The following is a 27,173-nucleotide window of genomic DNA, read 5'->3' on the forward strand; positions in this document are numbered from 1 at the left end:
ATGGAGGGCAGAGGCACGATCAGAGCTCCCAGCAGCCTCCACCTCTTGGGCTCAAGAGATCCTCCTGCCTCAGCCTCCTGAGTAGTTGAGACTACAGGCGTGCACCACCACCCCTGGCTAATTTTGGGTTGGTTTTGTTTGTTTGTGTTCGTTGAGATGAAGTTTCGCTATGTTGCTCAGGCTAGTCTCGAATTCCTGGTCTCAAGTGATCCTCCAGCCTCGGCCTCCGAAAGTGCGGGAATTACAGGCAGAAGCCACCATGCCCGGCTAAAAACTGAAATCTCTTGACGGCGAAGAGAAATAAGAAGAGGGGTATAATGGCTAAAGGATGTCTGTTTGGAGGCAAGGAAGGTCGCCCAGAGGTCAGGCACGCGCCCCTCGGCGGACACAGCTGGGCTTCTCAGAGACTCCTAAACCCTGCCTCGCATCTCAAATCGGCTTAAGTATGCGAAAGAGCTGGGCAACGCGCGCGCACTCTCGGGGAAGTTTGAGTCTCGGCGCCCGCCGTAGACGTCGTGACAGAGGCGGCCAGTTGCCGTGGAGCTAGAGAGACGCGGCTGGGCCTCCACTGCTGTGGAGACGGCCCGCCGCGGGCCTTGTTCACCATGTCGGTGCTGGATGCGCTTTGGGAGGACCGGGATGTCCGCTTCGACCTGTCCTCGCAGTGAGTCTCCAAGATTCCCTAGGGGTCTGCAACCCTGTAGAGGGCGCCGCGGTGCGCGTTAGGGACCCGCGGGCGGAGTCTGCACCTCCGCAGCTCGCGGCCCTGGCGAGGGTGGGAAGCTTGCGCCGGTAGTCCGCGCCTGGAGAGACCCCAGGCTGTTTGGGCCACTGTGGCCCTCCCGAGGCGGGCGCCGCGGCAAGAGCGCATCTGGATTACACAGTTTTGGTCCCATACGACCTCCGGTCCCCCATCCTGGCCTGCGGGACAGATCAGGAATGTGAACCTGAGCACGACCGGGGCCACGCGGCGCTTGGTGTCCCGTATACACTCACGTGAGCTTGGGATTTCAATTTCATGGAAGGAGCGTAGGTCAGGAGCTCAGGAAACTAGGGTTCTAAAACTAGATGTGTAATATCGACACACAGTGTGGGCCCTTGGACAGAGGTCTTCGTCATTCAAGCTAGAGTCCTCATGTCTGTAAAATAAGGGAGGTGGGAGTAGGCAGTCTTCAAAAATTCCTAACCACGCAAACTTTATGTCCTTGGTAAGCTTTCACTAGTTATTCATATAAATTACCAACAAGAAGGAGCCTTCTTCTGCAGCCTGTTCTTGGAAATTATCATACTTTAAATAGAAGCCCTGTTTTGGAAAGTATCGTAAAGAGAAAGTGGATAAAAACCTCCTGCCCCAAAATCCAGGGCGGGAAATGCCGGTTGGCATTTCTGATACTAAGTGTTGAGAAACGCTAAAGCTAAGATTCCTGGATTAATTACATGGAGCTTCTTAGCTACTTCTTATAGCTCCTTATCATGGACCTCCCCTCCTTAGATGGAATCGTTCCTTATCATGGACCTCACCTCCTAAGATGGAAATATGAAATATTGATACATTTCCCAGATTAAGTAGAGGCTAGATACCTAATGCTAACATGTTAGGCCTTTTAAGAAGAAGAAAGAGAAAGGAATTCGTAAAATTACGGACTATAGTAACATATTGCGCACATTCTATGACATTTTTTGTCTTTCTTGTAGGGTTCTTAATCCAAACAAAAGTCCGTTTCATTAACATTAGTAAACATTTATCAGTGCTTACTATGTGCTAGTTACTGTGCCGATAGCTAGAGACAGAAAATAATGGGAAATGATACTCTTATCCCCCCATTCTCATGCAGAGGATACATATAGACAACTACTATAATAAATGTGGTAAGTACCATTCTGAAAAAAAAAAGGAACGAAAAACTGAGACTCATAGAAACAGAACAATTTATTCTGCCTGGTGAAGTCCTTGAAGAATAAATATTCATACTATTTGAGCTGTTCCCTGAAGAATGGGCAGAGCCTTGTCAGGCTAGACAGGAGGCGAGTATTCCAGAAAAGAAAAAAATAATTAAGCGTTAGAAGCAGAGTCTTGGAGCTGTGACCTCATTGGCTAAAGGCAGGGTCTGCTGCAGAGAGAGGTTGGAGGTACAAATAGAAAGATAAATTAGCCAGATTGTGACATTTTCAGCGCAGGATTTTGGACTTAACAACTTCTAGGCAGCGGGAGGATATAGAAGGCTTTTAAGCAGGGAAATGATATGGTCATATCTGTATTTTCAATAGGTAATTGAGTTGGCTCTATGAAGAGTGTATTAGAAGGCTCTTTTAGATAGTTTGGTAGGTTTTTGGACACTGTCGAATCTATTCTATCAGTCAGCAAGCTGCTCTTGTTTCCTTTTGTCACCTGTATCTATTTATCTATTTGCCAAGTTCCGAAGATGCTTTTCATACAGCTTTTTTTTTTTTTTTTTTTTTTTTTTTTTTTTTTTTGAGATGGAGTCTCCCTCTATTGCCCAGACTGGAGTGCAGTGGCATAATCTTGGCTCACTGCAACCTCTGCCTCCTGGGTTCAAGCAATTCTCCTGCCTCAGCCTCCTGAGTAGCTGGGACTACAGGTGCCTGCCACCACACCTGGCTAATTTTTTTTTTTTTTTGTATTTTTAGTAGAGACAGGGTTTCACCATATTGGCCAGGCTGGTCTGAAACTCCTGACCTCATGATCCACCCGCCTCGGCCTCCCAAAGTGCTGGAATTAGAGGCATGAACCACCGCACCCAGCCCATACAGCTCGTCTTTAACCATTCCTTCCATAATTTTCTGATGTCCTTTCCTCTACTCAGAAACCTCTGAAGGTTCTCTCCTGTCCACAGGATAAGGCCTAAATCTATCAGACTGGCATTCTGAGTTCTCCATAGTCTGGTTCCTCCTTAGTTATCCAACAGTATTTCTCTCACTACCTCCCAATATGGTCCTTCTTTCCTAGCTTGACTAGCCTTCTCCCATGTCCTTACCATTTCTTATTCCTGGTCTTTAATCAGGACTCTCTTTTCTTTTCCTTTTATTTTTCAAAATTCAACACGTCCTGCCAATCTAGCTTACTCCAGATGGCCCTGATCACTCCAGGCCCCACTGATCTGCAGGTTCTTGAAGTTCTTGAAGACCTTATTTCTAAATACGTGAACATTTGGTACAGTATTATTTATGCTGTTAGCTGTTTTATGTACATATGTCTCTTTTCTCCCTAAATAGATTGTAAGCAGGTATAGTTGTAGCCGTAAAATTCAAACCTTTATATTCACCTTAGGCAAATGAAAACAAGACCTGGAGAAGTCCTTATTGATTGTTTAGATTCAATTGAAGACACCAAAGGAAATAATGGAGATAGAGGTGAGTATATTTTTAAATGTATTTTATATTCCTGGTTTAATTTACAAATGTTGAATCATATTAGCTAGAGAATATATGAAACAGCATCATTTGTCAGTGTAATTGTGAGAAGGGGAGAGTTAAATTCACATAAGACTTTTATCAGATTTAAACAGAAGAAAGGATAGATATTAAACATGTAGTTTGGTCATTCAGTAAGTCCTGGTTCTAACATTACGTTTATCCAACGTAACTGTTAAAACTCAAGTAGGCCTGTTTGCAAGGGGCATTAGTTCTGACCATTGGATCTGTCTTTCCAAAAAAAGGATATGGGGTAGTGAAATATAAGTAGGTCATAGCTGCAGTACCTGGAGCCATGCTTCCTTTTTAAAAATTCAGGAGTAATGCACCATCAATCACCTCTGGTTGTCACCTAGACATGGATATGTGGGGAGCAAATTTAGTCCTGCACTGTGAAATCTATTTGTAGGTCAAGTACTAGAAAATCCTGTGAGACTTCTCTGACTGTCACCGAGGACCAGCACAGCTGGACCCTAGAGCCCCTCCCAAACCAAATCTCCCCAAGGTTGGCACTTTTAAAAGTCCAGCCTGCCCATAGCAGCTATCTGGAGCCAGTGACCAGTAGGTCTTGGAAGCATCATTACTTCCAAGGAAAAAAAATAGAAGATGTGGAATGGCAGCTTAATGTATCCAGCATATGTTTTAGGGGGAGAAGTTTAGGAGGGAGGGATGTAAACCTCTTATTAGAAAAGGGTAGGTGGGGAAATAGAGCATACTTCATTCAGGAAAGGAGGAATCAATAAATCATAGAGAAGGAACGGTAACCCTTATTGGCAGAACATGCTTACTGTAGACCTTTGAGTGGCTGCTTGCTTCCTGAGACTTTCTTCTGATCTGCTCTGGGGTGGCATGTAGGCAGCAGGCCCTGTTGTAAGCCTTTCTTCTCTGATGGTGGTTCCCCTCAGAGACCTTATTTTTAAATGCATGAACTTTTGGTACAGTAGTATTTATGCTGCTGGCTTTTATGTACATATGTCTCGAACTCCTGACTTCAAGTGATCCACCTACTTCAGCCTCCCAAAGTGCTGAGATTACAGGCATGAGCCACTGCTCCCGGCTAATGTACATATGTCTCTTAATAGAGACATATTAGATAGTAAATATGTCCCTAATAGATGGTAAGCAGGTATAGTGGTAGGTATAAAATTCAGACTTTTATATTCATTTTAGGCAAATGAAAACAAGACCCGGAGATTTTATTGATTGTTTAGATTCAGTTGAAGACACCAAAGGAAATAATGGAGATAGAGGTGAGGGTGGTTCCCCTCAGAGAAGAAAGGCTTACAAAGGGGCCTGCTGCCTACTTGCCACCACCTACCGGCAGATCCTTTTAGTGATTAGGGCCCATCCTTAAAGTAATGCTTAGATCATACTTCTGACAGGCTCAGATAAGAGTGGAATATGAAGATCTAGCAGCAAACAAGAAGTCTTAGTTTGTGCTTTTGAGGGTGGAATAATAATCCCAGCTATCAGGATGGCTGTATTTTGACGAAATCTGAATTAACTTGAGAAAGCCAAGAGAAAGTCTCATACAGATTGGCAGGAACTCTTAATAGAACATTTTTCGATTCTTCAGATACTCATTGAGTGCAGAATCCTGTACTAATACTTTAGACTAGGAAGGGCAGAAAGCCTCTCTGACCAGAAATCTCCAGTGCCTGAAATCCTACTATTAATAAAAATAGGCCAACTACACTGGCTCTTGCCTGTAATTCCAGTACTTTGGGAGGCCAAGATGGGAGGACTACTTAAGGCTAGGAGTTAGAGACCAGCCTGGGCAACATAACAAGACCCTGTCTCTACAGAAAATAAAAAGAATTAGCCAGGTGTGGTGGCGTGCGCCTGTGGCCCCAGCTGCTGGGGAGGCTGAGGTGGGAGGATCACTTGAGCCCAGAAGGTTGAGGCTGCAGTAAGCCATGTTCATGCCACTGCACTCCAACCTGGGTGACAGTGCAAGACCCTGTCTCAAAATAAAAGTAGAAATAACTGTGTATGTGTGTGTGTGTACACGTATGTGTGTGTGTGTGCGCCAGACCTCAAAAACCTTTAGAAATTTTACAGGAGTACGCAGTGCTTCTGATCGTTAAGGAGTTAAAAAATGGAAGGGGAATCCTGCCTTCTAGCCATCTCCTTCCCCTCCCTTTCAGCAGTTTGAAAATGACCAAGTTAAGACATTGCCAAGTTCAAGAGCCCCCTATGTTAAAACTGTATCCCAGAAGATTAGCACAGTTAATCCATTTTCAACTGTTAGTACCCTGACTTGAAATTATCAGATTAGCTTTGCACACTGCCCATAGCTCATAGCCCAGTTATAGAGATAAAATGTTGCTTAGGTGTAAAATGGCATAAGGAAAACATAAACAATGTATCTATGATCAGAAAGTCAGTTATAGAAATGAGTTTGTAAAGGATTAAAATATTGTATTAAAAGGCTGTGTGAGAATAAAAGGGACAGCCATATTTCAGTGTTTGGGAGATTAGCAGAAACAGGGACAACTATATTTTGGTGTTAGGCAGGATAGAGAGGAAAGTCCATGTCTGGAACACTGGGTTTGGAGCTGTAGGCTGGGGTTCTTCAGAAGAAAAGAGGTAGCATTAAAAATCCTAGAGGTTGTAGGAGATATACCAAGAGCAAAGAAAAAGGCAAACAGAGGTGGTTGGTGGTTTTATATGGCAAACCCTTCCCACTCCATAATTTCTCCTGGGACTGACATAAAAATGTAAAAGAATCCATAGATGTCCTGGGCCCATGGCACATTTGTAGAGATAAAATGTTGCCTAGGTAAAATGGCATAAGGAAAACCGGTGTATCTATATTTAAAAAAAAAAAAAAAAAAAAAAGGTCAAAAATGAGTTTGCAAAGGATTATTTTTTAAATAACTGTTATTTGGGGAATGTTTATTGACAGTCACTGTTCTGAATCTTTTTTTTTTTTTTTTTTTTTTTGAGAGGGAGTCTCGCTCTGTCGCCCAGGCTGGGATGCAGTGGCCGGATCTCAGCTCACTGCAAGCTCCGCCTCCTGGGTTTACACCATTCTCCTGCCTCAGCCTCCCGAGTAGCTGGGACTACAGGCACCCGCCACCTCGCCCGGCTAGTTATTTTTTTGTATTTTTTAGTTGAGATGGGGTTTCACCTTGTTAGCCAGGATGGTCTCGATCTCCTGACCTCGTGATCCGCCCGTCTCGGCCTCCCAAAGTGCTGGGATTACAGGCTTGAGCCACCGCGCCCGGCCTCTGAATCTTTTATATAAATGTAATCTCATTTAACAATAATGAAAACAGTAAAACAAAAAATTTAAAGTAGATGCAGTCATATTTATTTTCAAATGAGGAAACTGAGGAATAGAGAGGTTAGTTTACTTTTCCAAGGTCACGTAGCTGGGTGATGAACCTAACTGCCTACATTGATTCCTAAACTGGTAGGGTCATTATTCTCTTCTCAAAAATTTTTAGTCCTCCCTAATTCCAATCCTAAACCTCAGCCCCAACTCTACTGCCTCCATTCCTAATAGATCTAAGTCTGAACTTATTTGTCTAGCATTGAAGAACTTCTAGTATGTCCAAAAACAACTTTTATCACCTGTGCTGCTGTCTTCCATTTGTCCATCCAGGTCCGGCATTCCTCTCCACGCTTTTCCCCTTGCCCTGGAAAGATAACTGGTATAGAGTACATCTAAGGGTTCCTTGTACACTCTTGCTTCCAGTTGGAAGAGCCGTGGCAGAAGATCAAAAGGAGGCAGGAGTATGAGGCCTGGGTATTTATTGCCCTGGTTCCTTCCCAATGAAGGGCTAGCTGTGTTTTTCCTCTCAAAGCAGTCAGCTCCATAGGACTCTTGTTTCTTCCAGATTTCATGAACTGCTGCTCCTTCTTTTGTAAATAAACCTCAGTTATCTTAACTTGAGTGTGCCATCTGTTTTCCACTGGACCAATAACTGAAGGATACTATACCTAGTCTTCTATGATCTTGTGTGAACTTTATAATCCAGCTATGCTGGGTTACTTATTGTTTGTCAAACATATTCTGTAATTTTCCACAATCTCCCTTGAGAAAGTGTTCATCTTTTTTAGAGCCACATTTGCTATCCAGTTTCACTCAAGTATTCATACAGACCTCGTTTCTCTGATTTAGACATTGTAGAGGTTTTCAGAAATAGTATAATCTGGCTGGCTGTAGATTACTCATAAAAAGAATTTTATGATTGTAATTTGTTGGTGAAATAATGTGTTTAAACAAAGTGAGTCTTATTATTTCAGAATATCTCAAAGCTATGATAATATGCTAATAATTGTATTGTACATCTCTAATACACCTAGTATGCCATTCTCAAATTTATTGTTTTTTTCTTGGAGCATCAGTAAGGGATCACTATTGTACAGGACACATTTTGAGAAATGAAGTATCTAACTTTGTATTTCAGTGTATGAACATCAGTCTGATGCTAAGATCAAAAAGTGTAAAACCTTAAATAGACTTCAGCCTGACCATAACTTCTTAGGAACAAAATAGTTTGCTCACAGCAAAATTATGTGTATAAATATATGGTTCATTTAAATGAGAACTGCTAAGAAAGTACTCATATAGCAAGGATTAGCGTGTGTGAGAGAGTTCTTTGAAAAGTGTGATTTCAGTGAATAGCTGTGTAATTATCCTATATTCATTCTCAGTTGTACACATATGACTTGCTGGGACCCAGAACAGCTTCTACCAAGACAAAAAAACTAGTACACAATTCTTTCCTCAGTCAGTTTGAGTTAGAGCAAAGCTATTGGCAGAGAACATCTGTATCCCTTATATAACTGTCAAATTTTGTTTCTCTGGGATTCTGAATCATATATTGTCTACCTTATATAGGTTGGATATGCACAATATTTTCAGTTAATAAATATATGAAAAATATCTGAGTGTTGCTTCTGGTACTGGGCCAGAAGTTCCATAACCACCTCATTCAGTGCTGCAAAAATGAGTTCTTATTTAAGTTAACCTATTTTTTGTCTGTGTGCTTTTAGGTAGACTCTTGGTAACAAATTTAAGAATTCTCTGGCACTCTTTGGCATTATCAAGAGTCAATGTTTGTAAGTATCTTTGTTAGATAAGTCTGAAGAAAAAAAATCCTTTGTCAAGTGAATTTGCATGGTGCCTTTGATACCAAAGAAGTATGTAGAAATCTTAAGTTAATAAAAATACAAAACCTTCAGAAATCCTAGACATCATAATGCAAACAAAATTATCCATTATTATTTTGGTTTGTCCATTTTGTGTCTTGGACATATGTGAGATTAGGCCTTTAACCTTGGTTCTTGTTTTTTGATTATTTTTGAGAACATGCTATCCCTTGTTTTGATTAATCCCAAAGAAGGAAGAAGCTCTAATAAAAGTATAAGCTTTTCATTGTGTTAAATTTTGTTTCGCTTATTTTTTAAAAGTATTTTAGATTATCCAGCTAGACTTGTTCTTTTTTAGTAGTAGTGCTAAAACTTTCAGTAAAGAATGCTGCAGAGGCTTTAGGGATGAAGACTTCCTTTTTCCTGTGTTATATTTTTATGTGTTCAAAGAGACAGAATTGACCCTCTAGCTTTTTTAATTATTTAAATTTATAGTTATTTCTGTAAAACTTTTAAAAGTTTATTTCTATATATGTTTAATTTTTTAAACTGTCAAAAGTTCTGTATATACCTATTTTTTTTAAGAAAAGTATTTTTTCTCAGTGTGCCGTATCATGCTCTTTACATTCTTTGCTTTTGGATTTTAGCTGTCGGTTACAATTGCATATTGAATATTACAACAAGGACTGCTAACTCTGTAAGTCTAAAAAATCTTATTGAAATATATATATATTAAAGAAACTAGATATTTGAGGTCGATGTTTGTTTTCACTATAAAGGAGAAATTGCTCTTAAAATCTGAACTTTTAAATAAATTTGTCCTTACAGAAATTACGAGGCCAAACTGAAGCTCTTTATATACTAACAAAATGTAACAGTACTCGTTTTGAATTTATATTTACAAATTTGGTTCCTGGAAGCCCTAGACTTTTTACTTCTGTGATGGCAGTACACAGGTATAGTAATACTTTATGGATTATTGGATATTTTTAGTTTATGGTTTTAGACTGCAACAGTCCCCAACCTTTTTGGCACCAGGGACCAGTTTCATGGAAGACAGTTTTTCCACGGATTGGGTGAGGGTATAGTTTCGAGATGATTCAAGTGCATTACATTTATTGTACTTTATTTATATCATTATTATGTATTCACCATAATGTAGAATCAGTGGGAGCCCTAAGCTTGTTTTCCTGCAACTAGATGGTCCCATCTGGGGTGATGGGAGACAGTGACAGATCATCAGGCATTAGATTCTCATAAGGAGGGCACAGTCTAGATCCCTCGCACGTGCAGTTCACAGTAGGGTTCGCATTCCTATGAAAATCTAATGCCGCAGCTGATCTGACAGGAGGCAGAGCTCAGCTTTCCTTGCTCACTCACCCCCTAACCACTCACCTCCTGCTGGTTCCTAACAGGCCACTGACCAGTACCCCTCTATCGGTGGCCCGGGGGTTCGGGACCCCTGTTGTAGAGAATAAAGCTTACAAGCGTGGTACCATCTTCCTCCAAGCTCTGTTGTAAACATCAGAAAGATATTGAGAAGAACATGTTTTATTATCATTTAATAAACACTTTGAAAGTATTTATAAAACACATAAAACTACTGAAGATTCATTAAAAACTTCTACCAGATTAAATTAGCTACCAAGGTAGGTAAAGTGAAATAAAGAATTCATTCAATATAGCTAAACAAGTTGCATAATTAATTACTTTAAAAGATTATTTTTCTAGTAGGTAGAAGGCATGTTTGAGTGTTTTCCCTGAATAGTTTTATTGGTATTTTGGTTTGTTTTAGGTTAGTAGCCTTTTTTTTTTTTTTTTAATAGAGGTAGTGTCCTGCTTTGTCACCCAGGCTGGAGTATAGTGGTGCAACCATAACTCACTGAAGCCTCAGACTCCTGAGCTCAAACGATCTTCCTGCCCTAGCCTCCTGAGTAGCTAGAACTACAGGTGTGCACCACCCTGTTCTGCCAGTTTTTTAAATGTTTTTCTAAAGCCGGATGTGGTGGCACACGCCCGTAATCCCACCACTTTGGGAGGCTCAGGCGGGTGGATCATTTGACTTCAGGAGTTCAAGACCAGCCTCACCAACGTGGTGAAACCCTGCCTCTACTAAAAATACAAAAAAATTAGCTGGGCATGGTGGTGCATGCCTGTAATCCCAGCTACTCAGGAGGCTGAGGCAGGAAAATCACTTGAACCAGGGAGATGGAGGTTGCCGTGAGTTGAGATCACTGCACTGCACTCCAGCCTAGGCAACAGAGTGAGACTCTGTCTCCAAAAAAGAAAAATTTTGGCCAGGCGCGGTGGCTCAAGCCTGTAATCCCAGCACTTTGGGAGGCCGAGGCGGGTGGATCACGAGGTCAGGAGATCGAGACTATCCTGGCTAACATGGTGAAACCCCGTCTCTACTAAAAATACAAAAAACTAGCCGGGCGTGGTGGCGGGCGCCTGTAGTCTCAGCTACTTGGGAGGCTGAGGCGGGAGAATGGCGTGAACCCGGGAGGCGGAGCTTGCAGTGAGCCGAGATCACGCCACTGCACTCCAGCCTGGGAGACACAGCGAGACTCCATCTCAAAAAAAAAAAAAAAAAAAAAAAAAATTTTTTTTTTTTTTTTTTTTTGTAGAGACCGGGTCTCACTTTGTTGTCTAGGCTGGTTTCCAACTCCTGGGCTCAAGTGTTTCTCCTGCCTTGGCCTACCAGAGTGCTGGGATTACACATGTGAGCCACTTCACCCAGTCTGTTTTGTTTTTATATTTTTTCTTCTTGTTGTTTGCTAAATTCTTTTTACTACCTCGGCTTTTTTTCTTTTTTAAACCAGCCCTAAGTGCTATGATTTTTTTTTTTAAGCTTTGCTAAGATGACAGGATATATACACATGTATGTGTATATATGTGTGTATATAATTGTGTATGTATGTGTATGTATGTGTGTATTTGTTTAATTTGTATTTGCCAGTGAAGTTGACATTTTTCATATATTTTGTGTATTTTTTGGCTTCTTATAAATTTCTTAATTATGCCCTTAGCTGTCATATATATTGCAAATATTATTTTTAGTTTCCTAGTTTATTTGATTTTTAATTTTATTGATGTTTTGATCTATATAATAGTTTAATTTTTAATTAAGATATAATTCACATAAAATTTTTCATAAAATTTACAATTTTAAAGTATACAGTTTGATAGTTTTAGTATATTCACAGTTTACTGTTCAACTATTGCCAAGATCCAATTCCAGAATATTGTCATCACTCCCAAAATAAACCCCTTACCCATAGCAGTCATTCCCCATTCCCTCCCCTCCACAGCCCCTGACAACCTCTAATTTTTTGTGTCTCTATGGATTTGCCTATTCTGGAAATTTCATTTACATGGAATCATATAACATGTGGCCTTTTATGTCTGACCTCTTTTACTTACACAGTGTGTTCAAGGTCCATCCATGTTGTAGCATGTATCAGTAGTAGTAGTAGTTCATTCCTTTTTGTAGCTAAAGAATATTCCATTGTATGAGCATACCACATTTTGTTTATCTGTTTATGAGTTGATGGACATTTGGGTTTTTTACTTTTTAGCCATGATGAATAATGTTACTATGAACATTTGTGTATAAGTTTTGTGTCAACGTATGTTTTCAGTTCTCTTGGGCATATACCTAAACCTTAGCTCTTTATTTCACTTAAAGAAGTACTGTGAAATGAAAAGTTCTAAATGGAATATGAAGGGAACAGAAGCTGCTTGTCTTTAATAGTATTAAAAACACTATGCGCTTCTCCAAAAAAATAATTTATAGCATAAATAGTTTCCATTTCTTCCACTGGTTAAGTATTGATGATAACAGCACTAAAGAAAATTAAGATTTACAAGCAGAGTGCTAAAATTCTGCTCTTTCACAATTTATATATTAGAAGATTAATTAAAATAAAAATTAGAAGTTCAACATTGAATATATGAATCTGTTCTTATTAAGGCTAAGAAAACTTTACTTTTGTTAAATAGGTAACTTAGCCTGTTTATGTGAAATATTAAAATTAATCAAAAGTTAATCAGGGTTTCTGTATTTATTATCAATAGACATTGAAAAAATTATAGGGATTTAATTCTCTTTCTCTCCCTCCCCCTCTCCTTCTTCCTCCCTCTTTCTCCCCCTCTCTCTCCCCGTTCTTCTCTTCCTCCTTCCCCCTTCTCCCTTTAGGGTCCCTTTTGGAATCAGTACAGATTCATTCTAGTTTTCTGTATGGAGGTAGATATGAGCATGTTTTCAGGTTGCAGTGAGAAAAAGTAATTGTTTTGTTTTTGTTTTTGTTTTTGTTTTGAGACAGTGTCTCACTCTGTGGCCCAGGCTGGAGTGCAGTGGCGCAATCTCAGCTCACTGCAACATCTGCCTCCTGGTTTCAAGCAATTCTTCTGCCTCAGCCTCCCAAGTATATGGGACTACAAGTGCATACCACCACGCCTGGCTAATTTTTGTATTTTCAGTAGAGACAGGGTTTCACCATGTTGGCCAGGCTGTTCTCAAACTCCTGACTTCAAGTGATCTGCCCAGCTCGGCCTCCCCAAGTGCTAGCATTACAGGTATGAACCACTGTGCCTGGCTGAGAAAAAGTATTAATAATTGGATGCCTGTTTATGTCCTTTGAAAAACAAGGAAATGAAGAAAAGGTAGCATTTTGATAGAAAAAGCAATTTCCATATGTATTGAAAAATAGGGGCCAGGTGCGGTGGCTCACGCCTGTAATCCCAGCATTTTGGGAGGCTGAGGCGGGCAGATCACGAGGTCAAGAGATCGAGACCATCCTAGCCAACATGGTGAAACCCCGTCTCTACTAAAAATACAAAAATTAGCCTGGCGTGGTGGCATGCACCTGTCATCCCAGCTACTCGGGAGGCTGAGGCAGGAGAATCACTTGAACCTGGAAGGCAGAGGTTGCAGTGAGCCAAGATTGCACCACTGCACTCCAGCCTGATGACAGAGTGAGACTCCATCTCAAAAAAAGAAAAAATAGGTTATTGAGATAAAATATGTAAATAATAACACTAAAATGACAAATTCTACAAAAAACTGTAATTACCAGACCTTATTAAAAAGAAAAATATAGCTGGGTGCAGTGGCACATGCCTATAGTCCTAGCTACTCTGGAAGCTGAGCCAGGAGTATCACTTGAGCCCAGGAGTTTGTGCCTGGCTTGGGCAAGGTATTGAGACTTTGTCTCTATAAAAACAATTTTTAAAAAATAAAAATATTAAATTTATCATAATTATTTGAGTAATGTTCATAAATATTAACAACTGTATATTTTAGTAAGTAAGTAAACATCAAGAAAATCACATTTTCAGTTCAGATTGTCTTTTGTTTGTTCTTTTTCACAGAGCGTATGAAACTTCTAAAATGTATCGTGATTTTAAATTAAGAAGTGCACTAATTCAGAACAAGCAACTAAGACTGTTACCACAAGAACATGTATATGATAAAATAAATGGAGTATGGAATTTATCCAGTGATCAGGTACTATGTAAAGAACTCGTGAACCTTTTGGGAGAGTGTTTTGGTAATCATTTTTCCATTCATCGTTGGATTTACGTAGTCAGTTCTAATTGTTAAAATTAGCATTATAGGAAAGCATATTATTTTTTGATAAGTACAAGTTAGGTTGACAATAACATCCCTATTTTCAATTCAATACAATGAAATACCTGATAATCCTGGAATGTGTCCTTAATTAATGAATCAAAAACTCCTGGTGCTATGCTAGGTGGTAAAGATCTAACTATGGAACAGAGTAACTCCACTCCTATCCTTATAAAGAATACAATCTAATGTGGATTGTTGGGGGCTGTTACATATGTTTTGTTTCTCTCTCTTGCCACAACTCCTTTGCCTTCACCTGTCCAAGGTTTTTATTGATAATTTTAGTAAGGTCTAACATTTAGACACTGTGCTAAGGGATTGATTTACATGGGATATTTAATCAGATCTCCATTTTACATTTGACAAAATACATCAAGGAGAAATTTCCCTGTGGTCAGACAGTTGGTAGGTACTAATGGTTTAATGATTAGGCAGCCTGACTCCAGAGTCCAGGCTGTCAGTCATCTAATTGTACTGCCATCGATGAATGATGAAGTCATTGATACTCAACTTTGGTATTTCTTGCTGCTGTAAAAATAAGTTATTCTGGTGATTAGAAAATTAAGAATAGGTATCCAAAAAAATGATCATTTCTGTATCTCATTGCTGTCTTTTACAGGGCAATTTAGGAACCTTTTTTATTACCAATGTGAGAATTGTATGGCATGCAAATATGAATGACAGTTTTAATGTCAGTATACCATATCTGCAAATTGTAAGTACATACATTTTGATGACCTTATTTTAACATAAAATAAATATTTTTGTTCAATAGTTAATTGGACTTTTAGGATTAGAGGAGTTCTCTCTTCCTTTTTTAAGTGGTAGCAGTTATTAGCTGAGGGCATATTTTAAAGATGTTGATAATTTACTATGAAATATTTCAATGTAGAAAAGATCCAATTGTACTATATTCCAGAGAAGCAGCACCATTATCAACTTGCTATTAGAAGAGAAATATACTGGATTCTAAAAATTTCAATAGTTATACAGAGTAAGGTGTCTTAGATTCCATCCAGAGGGCTTTAATTATTAAAGTTTTCTGTAACTTTTTCATGAGGCAGGTGTGTGGTGCTTCCTTGGCATAGCTTTAGCACACTGATCCACAGTTTTTCTTGGCTCTCTTGTCATTTTCTGCTCTAAAGCTTTTAAAAGCCAGAAGGAATTTATTAATTCTGCAAATGAACTGCTTTCATTGTATTTAGATACAGAATGTAATGCAAGCTGGATTCATACCACAGATTTAGTGAAAGGAGTCAAGATGATTTTTTGTGATAATACTTTCAGCTTAAGTTCAGTTAAAACTGTTAAAATCCGGCTGAGTTTGGCAGCTCATTCCTGTAATCTCAGTACTTTGAGAGGCTGAGGCGGGAGGATTGCTCGAGGTCAGGAGTTCGAGACCAGCATGAGCAACATAGCTAGACCCCTTCTCTATTTTTTTTAAAAAAACAACTATTAAAATTCAAAATGAGAACTGACTATATCTGAGACCAGTTTGTTTTGAGAGTAGGTAAAGATAGTTCTTTGCACTCTGCTGCTGCTATGATAAATAAGTGACTCAGTGAAACAAACTGTAAACTTCAATCCACTAAATAATTTCATTTTATATGAAGAAACTACTTACAGAATTCTAGAACAAATTAGATGGAACATAAAAATAGTTAATGAAAATCTCATGAGGTTATCCTGTGATAATTGCCCTTATTGTAGGATATATAGTCTTAAGACTAAAGAGTTTTATTAATATTTATTGAGTAGACAGAATGTATGTGATACCTGGAAAATACCATTTTTAAGAAAAGAATTCCTGGCCCATGAGAAGAATAATTCTTTTCAAAATATTCCCAACCCTATCTTTGGCTAAATTATTTGATTTCTGAGTTTCTTTAAAATTTCTGACAATTCATTCATTTTTATGCCAAATTTTGAGTACCTACTCTGTGCCAGGTGCTAGAGACACAATCATGAAAATCATGAACCAGTATACAGTTCCTGCCATCAAGGGGCTTTCAGTCTGATGGAGAAAAGCAACATATTAAACAGAAAGCCATAGAATCTCATAGGAAGAAAATTATTTCTTGCTATCAAAAGAAACATAAGAATTTATAATCAAGGCTGGGACAATGTAACAAAATCTACATAGGTATTTGACAAATTGGTGTTTGTATTGCTATTGCTTTTTTATATTGCATTAACGTGTTACAGCTTGCCTAACCTAACTTCTATTACACTGAATAATTATTGAGTAGTAAACAACCTTGTGCTTTCTGTTCTTTTTGTTATTTAAGAATAGAATTGCCAAATATGGCCTCTGGAATGAATTCAATTGGCCCAAACAACTTGCAATCTGATATCATCACAGTCTGTCACTGCAGCAGTCAGTCTAACTTCAGCTCTACACCTCAGCCATTACCCTGACCCCACTCCTATAGATATTTATATCAGCTTCTTGCCAGTTTCTGTCTTACCAGCCTGTGTCACCCACAGACACCTAGTTAGATTACCTGTTGAAAGCCAGAATGCCAGTGTTCTGTGATTCTTTTTTTCTTTTTATAGACAGGGGTCTTACTCTGTCACCCAGGCTAGAGTATAGTGGCATGGTCTTGGCTCACTGCAACCGCCACCTCCCAGGTTCAGGTGATCCTCTCACCTCAGCCTCCTGAACAGCTGGGATCACAGGCGTGCACCACCATACCTGGCCAATTTTTTTGTAATTTTTGTAGAGACAGGGTTTCACCATGTTTCCCAGGCTGGTCTCAAACTCCTGGACTTAAGCAGTCTGCCCACCTCAGCCTCCCAAAGTGCTGGGATTACAGGCATGAGCCACCGCCCCTAGCCAGTGTTCTATGATTCTTAACTGGGATTGTATATACGCTTGGTGGGGTGTAAAGTAGCCCAGGTGAAAGGCCAGGTTTTCATAACAATTATCATCAAAGCCTTTCTTCTTTTTCTTAGTCTGTTTCTCAAAGTTGCCTGTCTGTCTAGAAGCATGGCATCCCATCATCACCTGCCAGATTACCCTTCTCTGGGCTTTCGGTCTCCTGGTCATAGTGTTAGGTCCTCCGTGGTTCTCCCGTACCCTGCCAGCAGGTACATTTTCTGTCACTTCTACAGGCCCTACCTGCCATTCTGCATCTACTCTCCCCTTCTCCCAGGCCACTGGTGTCACCGCCTATCTTCCGCTGACCAAGCTTAGTCCTCACATCACATTTACCAGTTGATGTTAATGACACTTGATCTATCCCAACCTTCCTTGATGTCTAGTGATAAATATTCAAACTTTTTTTTAAAACTTAAATAGAATGGAGGTTCTTTTAAGAATGTAGCCACCTATGATGGAAGAAACAGAAAGCACATGTGACTTTAACAAACTAATCTAGCCTTAGGAGCTACAAAAGACACTGGCTTACCAAAACTGAAAGATTCCTAGCCTTTTGTTTAAAAGTTCAGACTGGGCACCGTGGCTTATGCCTATAACCCCAGCACTTCGGGAGACTGAGAAAGAAGGATTGCTTGGCCGGGCGCGGTGGCTCAAGCCTGTAATCCCAGCACTTTGGGAGGCCAAGACGGGCGGATCACGAGGTCAGGAGATCAAGATCATCCTGGCTAACACAGTGAAACGTCGTCTCTACTAAAAAAATACAAAAAAAAAAACTAGACAGGCGAGGTGGCGGGTGACTGTAGTCCCAGCTACTTGGGAGGCTGAGGCAGGAGAATGGTGTAAACCCAGGAGGCGGAGCTTGCAGTGAGCTGAGATCCGGCTACTGCACTCCAGCCTGGGCGACAGAGCAAGACTCCGTCTCAACAAAAAAAAAAAAAAAAAAAAAAAGGATTGCTTGAAGCCAGGAGTTCCAGACCAGCCTGGGCAGTGTAGTGAGACCCCTATCTCTACAAAAAATTAAAAAGTAGCTGGGCATGGTGGCACATGCCTGTAGTCCTAGCTAATCAGGAGGCTGAGGTAGGAGGAGGATCCCTCAGCCCAGGAGTTTGAGGCTGTGGTGTGCTATGATCACACCATTGCACTCTGCCCTGGGTGGCTGAATGAGACCTAATTAATTTAATTGTCTCTAATTTTTAAAAATGTTCACTCTCTGGAAGTGAGAAATATTTGAGTCAGGGAATTTTGTGCCTATTTCAGAGATGTCTTTCTTGCGTTGCCTCTTAAAAGTTTGCCACCTATTTTCAGTCTTGTTTCTTTTATTTGATCTCTGTGGGAGTTTAATGAAGGAAGGAGGAGAATTCTGTTCTTTAGATTATGAAAAGTAAATACTGTGTAAAGTTTAAAAACTGAGTTAAAGAGTCACTATTCAATTAATAAAAACTTGCATGTTTTTCTTTTTCATTTTGTATCTAGCGTTCAATAAAGATTAGAGATTCAAAATTTGGTTTAGCTCTTGTCATAGAAAGCTCTCAGCAGGTAAGATCTTGTTTATTTTTATTAATCTTTGATTTTTAAAACTATGTGACAGTCTAGATTTTTAGTTTTACTTGTATAGTAATCAGTTTACATCTGAGAAGAATATTAGCTTTAATATGAAGTTATATATGAAGTGTTTGAAGTCATACAGAAATTGTCCCCAGAGGAAGAATCCTGCTTATGCTTTTTTGTTGGACAGACATGATCATTTGTGATCATCACTTATTAATGACAGAATCAAATCATTGTGCTGAGGGCTTTTCATGCATTGTCTCAATCTTTACACAACCCTATGATACAGCTACTATTTCTCCTCCATTTTATAGTCAAGGAAACTGAGGCTTTGAGAAGTTAGGAACCTTACCCATGATCTCACAGCTAGTAAGTGATGGGGCTAAGCTGTGATCTCAAGTCTGACTGATTTACCAAGACTGTCTTTGAGAAACACAAACATATATTTGTGTACACACACGATTTGAGGTCTTACATTCTCACACACACATTATATGCTATTTATAACCTGCTGTGCTCCATTATGCCAGGTTTTTGCAGAAATGTATTTAAATAAAACATGCTGGTCTCATGGTAGTAGTTTTGACTGGCTAAAATTTTAAATACACTTTTTAAAAGTGATTTATAAAATTACTTATCTACCTTCTAAATTTAAACATGAATGTCTGCTTATTCCTTTCCCCTGGCCTACAGCTGCCATTTATTGAGTATTTACTCTGTTCCAAGAACAGTACCAAATGTCATATATATGTTTCTCTTATTTAATATGACAACTTGATAACCATTTTATGGTTAGAAAATTGAAGCTTAGAAAGGTTAAGGAAAGTTTCTAAGTATCCTATAGCTAGTGAATTAGTGGTAGAACCAGAATTTGAACATAAAAGCATGTGCTCTTAACCCAGAACATATACTCTCATCTATTACGGTATGCTACTTAGTTTTTTAACACTCCTCTCAAAACACTGTATCATGGCCCAGTTTCTTTCCTAATTCTTCAAGGAGATAGCCTCAGATGGCCCGTTTCCTTTCTTCTTTTCATGTAGTCTGTTCCTTTTCAAGGCCTAGTTCAAGAAAAACATAGTTCCCTTGGCCTTCACAGTCTACAGTGTATTTTTTAAATCTTGAAAGGTTACCTTTGATATTTCAGATGAACTTATATTTGGATATACTTCAAAATAAGCCTGCATTGGGGGAGGAGGGGTTCAGGTGAGAGCAAGGTTACAGATGAAACAGAGTTGGCCACGTGTTGCTGCTTCTTGAAGCTGGATGATGGCTCCATGGAGGCTCCCTTGTGCTCTTCTGTGTTTGTGTATGTTTGAAATTTTTCATAATAAAAAGTTTAATTGAAAAAATGAACTTATGTATTATGCTCTAAAATAAGGACAATTTGAGCTATAATTTATCTTATACTATGAATACTGTTCTTCAGACTTGTTGGATTTTTTATTATTATTTTATCTTGTAGAGTGGTGGATATGTTCTTGGCTTTAAAATAGATCCTGTGGAAAAACTACAAGAATCAGTTAAGGAAATCAATTCACTTCACAAAGTCTATTCTGCCAGTCCCATATTTGGAGTTGATTATGAGATGGAAGAAAAGGTAATTTGTTGAGTATGTGAAATAAAGTTTGCATTGCTTTTATGCAATCTATAAAATTCAGATGTAAATACCACTGTGCACATTTTGAACTGTGTTTAAAATGGTGAATATACAGATTCTGCCCAAGTGGGCACAGCTCCTGGATTATCACTAATTGGTACCTACCACCTGTCTTCTAGTTGGCTGCTTCATCATTCATTCCTGCCCTCGATACCTGCCCTTGAAGGTGGGCAGCCACCTAAGTAAATTTCCATGTGCAATGCTCCTCTGATACAGACAGACTTGAGTCTCTCACTCTGTCAGATTTTTATTTTATGTCAGCCCCCTATGAGCATGGACAAACCTTACAGGCCTCATGAATACCATCTTCTTCCTTAGTACTCCACAATATAGCAACTCCAGGAGCAGGCTACATCAACACGGCCTGCATCCATTCCTGTTGATCCGTACTTCTGCCATATCAGTTATGAAATATTTTGCATATCCTGCCCACATGTCTGCTCTTTGTCTTCTTCATTATTTCTTTCCCGGTTGCTGCTAGTATTCCCTGCTCTCCAGGTACATGAGCTCTCTTTTGGCTTCACTTGTCTCTCCAGCTGGGACCCTCATCATCCAGTCTATCAGTTGTGTCCTCACTACCCACTCCATTAGAGGTGTCCTTTGTTACTTATGTTACTGTCCACTCTATCACCAGTACTCTTGCTAGAGGCGCTAACTCTGATGTACTTGCTGTCCCCTCTATTGTTGGTGCCCCCCACTGTCTGCTCTATCACTGGGACAGTCACTGTCCAGTCTGTCAGAGGTGCCCTTGCCATTTGCTCCACTGCCATTGTCCTTGCTGTCCTCTCTGTCCTGGTCCCACCACTGATCACTCGATTGTAGACTCCCTTGCTGTCTGTTCTTTTACTGGCACCCTCATTATGCACTCTATTGTTGGTACCCTTGCCGTTTACTTTATGATCGGTGCCCCTGCTGGGGCTTCTTCGCATGCTGAGCCATGTCACAGCCATTAGTTGTATCTCTCCTTCTGCTCTTGGACTACAGCATGTGACTTTAGTGAGGCCCTTGTTGCCTGGTAGTGCTCCTTGTACTTAATTTTTTCCCTCCCTGTCAAATTCTATATATTTGTCCTTCTAGCTAAAACTTGCATCTGGGTTTCTGACATTGTATTACATACACTATGTATTTCATCATCTGAACCATCCTTTCTTTTTCTTCCCAACATGCTCTTCTTTCAGCAGTCTCCCTTTCACTCTGCCTTCTCTGTATATTCCTTGGTAATATCACCTGCTTGTTCAGCTTCTTCAACTTGTACTTTTGTGGATGACTCTAGATCTTTCCTTCTGACCTTGACATATTCTTTCAGCTTATGGTTCCAAATACCCTTTAATATTTTCATATAGATGAGCATCCCAAATGACATTAGTGAAATTTCTTATTTCAGATTTATCTTAGTAATTTAAATAATTATGCAAGTCAATAAGATACACTAGGACTTGGATGAGCATCTCAAACTTGGCATACCTAAAACTGGCCTCCTCATCTTTTTCTCAAAAGCAGCAACCTGCTGATTTATTGATTTGTTTACTTATGTTTTTGGCACTGTCAAAGTCAGCTGCACTGAAAACTTTGAAGTATTCCTTCATTTTTCCCATTATCTTATTTTACACTTTCAGTTATACCAGTCTCTTCCCTGTTTCTAGCTATTTTTCTTCTTTGTAAAATAATGTTACAGAACAGGCATGGTCCTTAGAACCTGACTTTCAATCCCAGTTTCATCATTTATTTGTGATCCTAAGCAAATGTGAGCTTCAGTTTTCTCAGAATTGATATAGGGCTAGCCACGGTGGCTTAAGCTTATAATCCCAGCACTTTGGAGCAGCTGGGGAGAATCACGTGAGGCTAGGAGTTTGAGACCAGCCTCAACATAATAAGACAACATAGTGACACCCTGTCTCTACTAAATTTTTTTAAAATTTTAAAATTTTTAAAATTTAATTTAAAATTTTAAAATTTAAAAACTTTTAAAATTTAATTTAAAATTTTAAAATTTTAGATTTTAAATTTAAATTTAAAATTAAATTTAAAATAATAAAAATTAAATTTTAATTTTAAATTTTAAAATTTTAAATTTAAAAAAAATTTTAATTTTAAATTTTAAAAATTAACCAGCTGTGGTGGTGGCCCGCCTGTAGTCTTAACTACTCAGGAGGCTGAGATGGGAGGATTGCTTGAGGTCTGGAGTTTAAGGCTACAGTGAGCTATGATCATGCCATTGCACTGCAGCAGTGACCTATCTCTTAAAGGAAGACCCTCTCTCTTAAAAAAATATGGCCGGGCGCGGTGGCTCAAGCCTGTAATCCCAGCACTTTGGGAGGCCGAGACGGGCGGATCACGAGGTCAGGAGATCGAGACCATCCTGGCTAACACGGTAAAACCCCGTCTCTACTAAAAAAAATACAAAAAACTAGCCGGGCGAGGTGGCGGGCGCCTGTAGTCCCAGCTACTCGGGAGGCTGAGGCAGGAGAATGGCGTGAACCCAGGAGGCGGAGCTTGCAGTGAGCTGAGATCCGGCCACTGCACTCCAGCCTGGGCGACAGAGCGAGACTCTGTCTCAAAAAAAAAAAAAAAAAACAAAAACAAAAAAAAAAATAAAAGAGAAAAACAGACATAATCTTTCTTAGAAAGTTATTGATCATGTCCATTAAATGCCTGGCACATGGGAGATGCTTGACAGGTTAGTTCCCCTACCCATTCTCTAAGTTTCGATTGTTCTCTTCTCCTGTTCTTTGACCCCAGTACATAATAGCAGCTAGCCATAATAGCTCACTGTCTCACCTCATGTGACTTCCTACTCAAATGCCATCTCTTCAGGATCTTCCCTCACTGTTCTTCTAAAACAGCAATTCCCATCACTTTATTCTGCTTGCTTACTTTCTCTCTCTCTCCTTCCTCCCTTCCTTTCAGAATTAATCAGTCTCCTCCACTATAAGTGATCTCCATGAAGTCAGCGGTTTTTGTCTGTTTAATGGCTATATCTCCACCAGTCAAAACTAGCACATAATAGTGAATATTCATAGTTGTTGGATGACTGTGTTAAATATCTGCTGTTTGTCTTTCAGTGCTCTAAGCACTTTATATGCACCATCACATTTAATCTTCCCAATGATACTGTGAGGTGTATTATTATTATTGTTATCCCGCAGTTAAGGAGACTGAGGCTCAGTTAATTTACTTGCACATAGTCACACAACTCTGAACGTGGTTGAAACACTAAGGCTATCTTCAGCTTTGTTATAACTGCTTTTTGTAGGTTGAATCATATGATAGTGTTGATATTTTATCATTTTGACATAAAAAATGGTAGTTTCTTATGGTTCAACATAATATTTAGTTATCGGTCATTGTGTTTTATCTTTTTCTCTACCCTTTGTGTTTAAGGGTAGGATTTTATAACCCTTGTTAGTACTGGCATATTACCTAATATAACAAAGGGGATATTCAAATATTTGAAAAATGAACAAATAAATGTTAGTTCTACATTTTATTCTTTACCTTTAGAATATTCCATAAAAATATTAGTTCTTTTACTTTTCACAAATTCTATATAATGACTATTCTGAGGAAAACTGAACATTTGCTATTATGCAAAACTTAGTTTTTCTAAACAATGTGAAAGAAACTGAAAGTCAACTCAGAGTTTTTTCTTTAAAGATATCTGAGTATTAAGTATGTGTAAATTTCTCTCTCTAGTTCTTTTCATGATATTGACTTCAGATATGAAAGCCTAGGTTTACTTGATTAGTTTTATTACTCAAGTTAGTTTTTTAATAAAACGTGAATTATACCATGATTTTTATAGACTTTAGTAGTTTGTAATTGTTATTTTAAAAGTATTTGCAGTTCTCATGGTACATTTAATATTGTCTCTGATGCATTTTAACATCTGCTGATTTTCAGCCCCAGCCACTTGAAGCTCTGACAGTCGAACAAATTCAAGATGATGTAGAAATAGACTCTGATGATCACACGGATGCTTTTGTGGTGAGCATCACAAAGGAGAGCATTAAATTTCTTAAGGATTTTATCTCAGTCTTGTTTAATAAAATAATAGTGTAAGTGTATGAAACACCATATAACTTCAGATTTTGATGGTATCTTATACCTGAGTTTGAAGATAATATTTTTAGTGAGGGATTTCTTTTGTGACAATAACTTTTAAATTACCAAAATCAGAAATACTTTGAAGCCAGGCACTGTGGCTTACACACATGTAAGCCCAGCACTTTGGGAGGCCGAGGCAAGCAGATTGCTTGAGGATAGGAGTTCAAGAGCAGCCTGGCCAACATGGCAACATGGCAAAAATCCATTTCTATAAAAAAAGAAAAAAAAGGAAATAAATACTTTGAAAACTTAGTTATTCAGCGGATTTTAGGATTTTAGATATGTAAAGTTTTTTCATACTGTGAATAGAACATGTTAAATATTGTTAATTAAGTTAATTTAAAATCTATACTTTCATTAATTTTTATGAAATGTTCATCTGTTATTTTATAGGGATCTTGTTTTGAAAAGGACATGTATTTGAACAATAGCCTTCCTATTTCCAAATTGGTATCATTTAACTTATAGCCAAAATAATAGTGCTTTCTCCATTCTATGGCTATTAATCTGACTAGAATACCTGTCTGGTAACAAATACTTTGAAACAAAGGTGTGAAATTAGTATAAAATAATTATACTACTACCTCAAACTATATTCATTTGCTGACACATTGAAGTACTTGTTTTGTTTTGCCAGTATTATCTTCTAAACCAAATGTAGGGAAGAAATTGTATAGCTTCTAAGTCGTTCTTTTTCTTTTCTTTTTTTCTCTTTTTTACCTGTTTCTTGCCATATGACGGTTAAGTCATTCTTTTTTATCTCCTTTCAAGTTAACAATGCTAATCATACATTACAAAGCACATTTTTTACAACTTAAGATGTAACTCTTATAAACATTAACAGAGTGAATTCTGCTACCAGCATTGTAGAGACAGATGAAAAAAACATTTCACAGTAACAGAATGTGAAATACATTTAGTTATAAAATCATTCTGCAAATTAAGTACCTTAGCCCACTGATCTATTAGAATATTATATGTCCAGTTTGTGAAATAGAATTTTCTTTGTCTTTATAGGCTTATTTTGCTGATGGCAATAAGGTAAGGACATTTATTTTACCTACAGTATATGAAAAAAGTTTCTAAATTCCAACATTTCGCATTCACAAACTTATGTGAAACCTATTTTTTTGTTTTTTTCCTCTTCCTTGCCCACCTTCTCTATTCCCATCTTATCCTCCTGTCTCCCAAAAAGCAACAAGATCGTGAACCAGTATTTTCAGAAGAACTGGGGCTTGCAATAGAGAAATTGAAGGATGGATTCACCCTACAGGGACTTTGGGAAGTAATGAGTTGATTGATCTTGAGTTGAGATGGATTTCTATTAAAGATATCTCTAGTTTAAATATACTAGTCACCTGCCATAAGTCATGGAATAGTTTTTATACTTACAGCTTTTATATTTAAAACTTGTAAGAGTTTTTTTAATGATTGAGGAAAAAGTCATTTAGAAAACTTCAGTTTTCTAAAAATTATATTTAAAATTGTCATCAAAATGTACCTAGTTTATAAATGTTTATTTTGTACTTAATACCTGTAAAGTCTTAGTTTTCAGATATTAAGTGACTGTATCATGTTCGGTTTAATAAAGAATTTATGCAGTACCATTTAACGTTTTGAAAGTATTATTTAAAAGAAAAAGACTATTCTTATGGAATAATCAAAATTCTGCTTTCTTAATTGTAAAAATCTGGTTTAAATATCCCATGGCTCCTGGCCAGGCATGGTGGCTCATGCCTATAATCTCAACACTTTAGGAGGCCGAGGCAGGCAGATCACTTGAGGTCAGAAGTTTGAGACTAGCCTGGCCAACATGGTGAGACCTGTCTCTACTAAAAATATAAAAATTAGCTGGGCGTGTGGTGGGCACCTGTAGTCACAGCTGCCTGGGAGGCTGAGGCATGAGAATCAGTTGGACCTGGGAGGTGGAGGCTGCAGTGAGCTGAGGATTGCACCACTGCACTCCAGCTTGGGCAACAGAGCAAGACTCCGTCTCAATAAATAAATAAATAATCACATAGCTCCAAATGTAAACCAACTCTAATACAAATTGTAATCCTTAAACCTGTCATTTTTGTAAAAACTAAAAATTATAACTAACTCTGAAATACATCAACCCCCCTTTAAAGTGTTTTGGATGCTATTTTGTAAGAATTTCAATGTAGTTTTGGCAAGAAGACATTTACTCTGTAAGAAAATAGTTTTGTTTATTAGCTTTCTCTTTGTATTTATTGAAACTTCTTTGAATTTTCAAAAATAGGATATTATTTTTCTCATTTCTTGGTTAGCTAAGACTTGTTGACTTCTAGCATCATTCAGTGTTTTTGACCACTGTTTCCATGTAAAACACATTGTAAGAAATCTTTTTCAAATAATTGAAATTAGCCAAAGGAGCCCTCTTCTTCCAGACGGAAAAGTTTGTAAAAACATTTAAAATAAGATGCAACTCTGTATACAACCATAGACATACAGTACAACCAAGTACTAACCTAAGTTTATTAAAAATCAACAAAAGCTACAAACTGGTTTCTTCATTTAAATGGAAAAGGATTTCTACATTTTAAGGGTTGGAATTATAATAAACTACCTTTGTGATGGGGGGAAAGAGTGTATGAAAAATTTGTACTGGTCACAGATAAAATGCTGCCATAACTGTTGTTTAAATATTTTTTTTTCAAGCAGAAGAGACTATAAAATTGCCGACTAGTAAGTAATAATCTCAGATGTCATATGATGTTTGTATCTGACTCATTAATCTTTTCAAATGTTAGATTTTACGTGTAGAGAGAAATGAGTCATTTATTGTTTAAACA

General features: G+C 38.4%; 1 protein-coding gene across 3 annotated transcripts; it reads left to right on the forward strand.

Moving 5' to 3' along the window:
- The first annotated feature begins 514 nt into the window (after positions 1-514).
- BBS5 (Bardet-Biedl syndrome 5) lies at positions 515-25,967 on the forward strand. 3 transcript variants are annotated; one of them, XM_001098260.5, is made up of 12 exons: positions 531-664; positions 3,290-3,372; positions 8,440-8,505; positions 9,183-9,232; positions 9,364-9,491; positions 13,909-14,044; positions 14,787-14,882; positions 18,522-18,584; positions 20,062-20,196; positions 24,157-24,240; positions 25,378-25,401; positions 25,556-25,967. In XM_001098260.5, exons 1-12 carry the CDS (start codon positions 606-608, stop codon positions 25,655-25,657), a joined length of 1,026 nt encoding a protein of 341 aa, XP_001098260.1. In that variant the 5' UTR covers positions 531-605; the 3' UTR covers positions 25,658-25,967.
- The last annotated feature ends 1,206 nt before the right edge of the window (positions 25,968-27,173 follow it).

This window comes from Macaca mulatta, chromosome 12 (assembly GCF_049350105.2).
Source record: "Macaca mulatta isolate MMU2019108-1 chromosome 12, T2T-MMU8v2.0, whole genome shotgun sequence".
In the NCBI taxonomy this organism is placed as follows: domain Eukaryota; kingdom Metazoa; phylum Chordata; class Mammalia; order Primates; family Cercopithecidae; genus Macaca; species Macaca mulatta.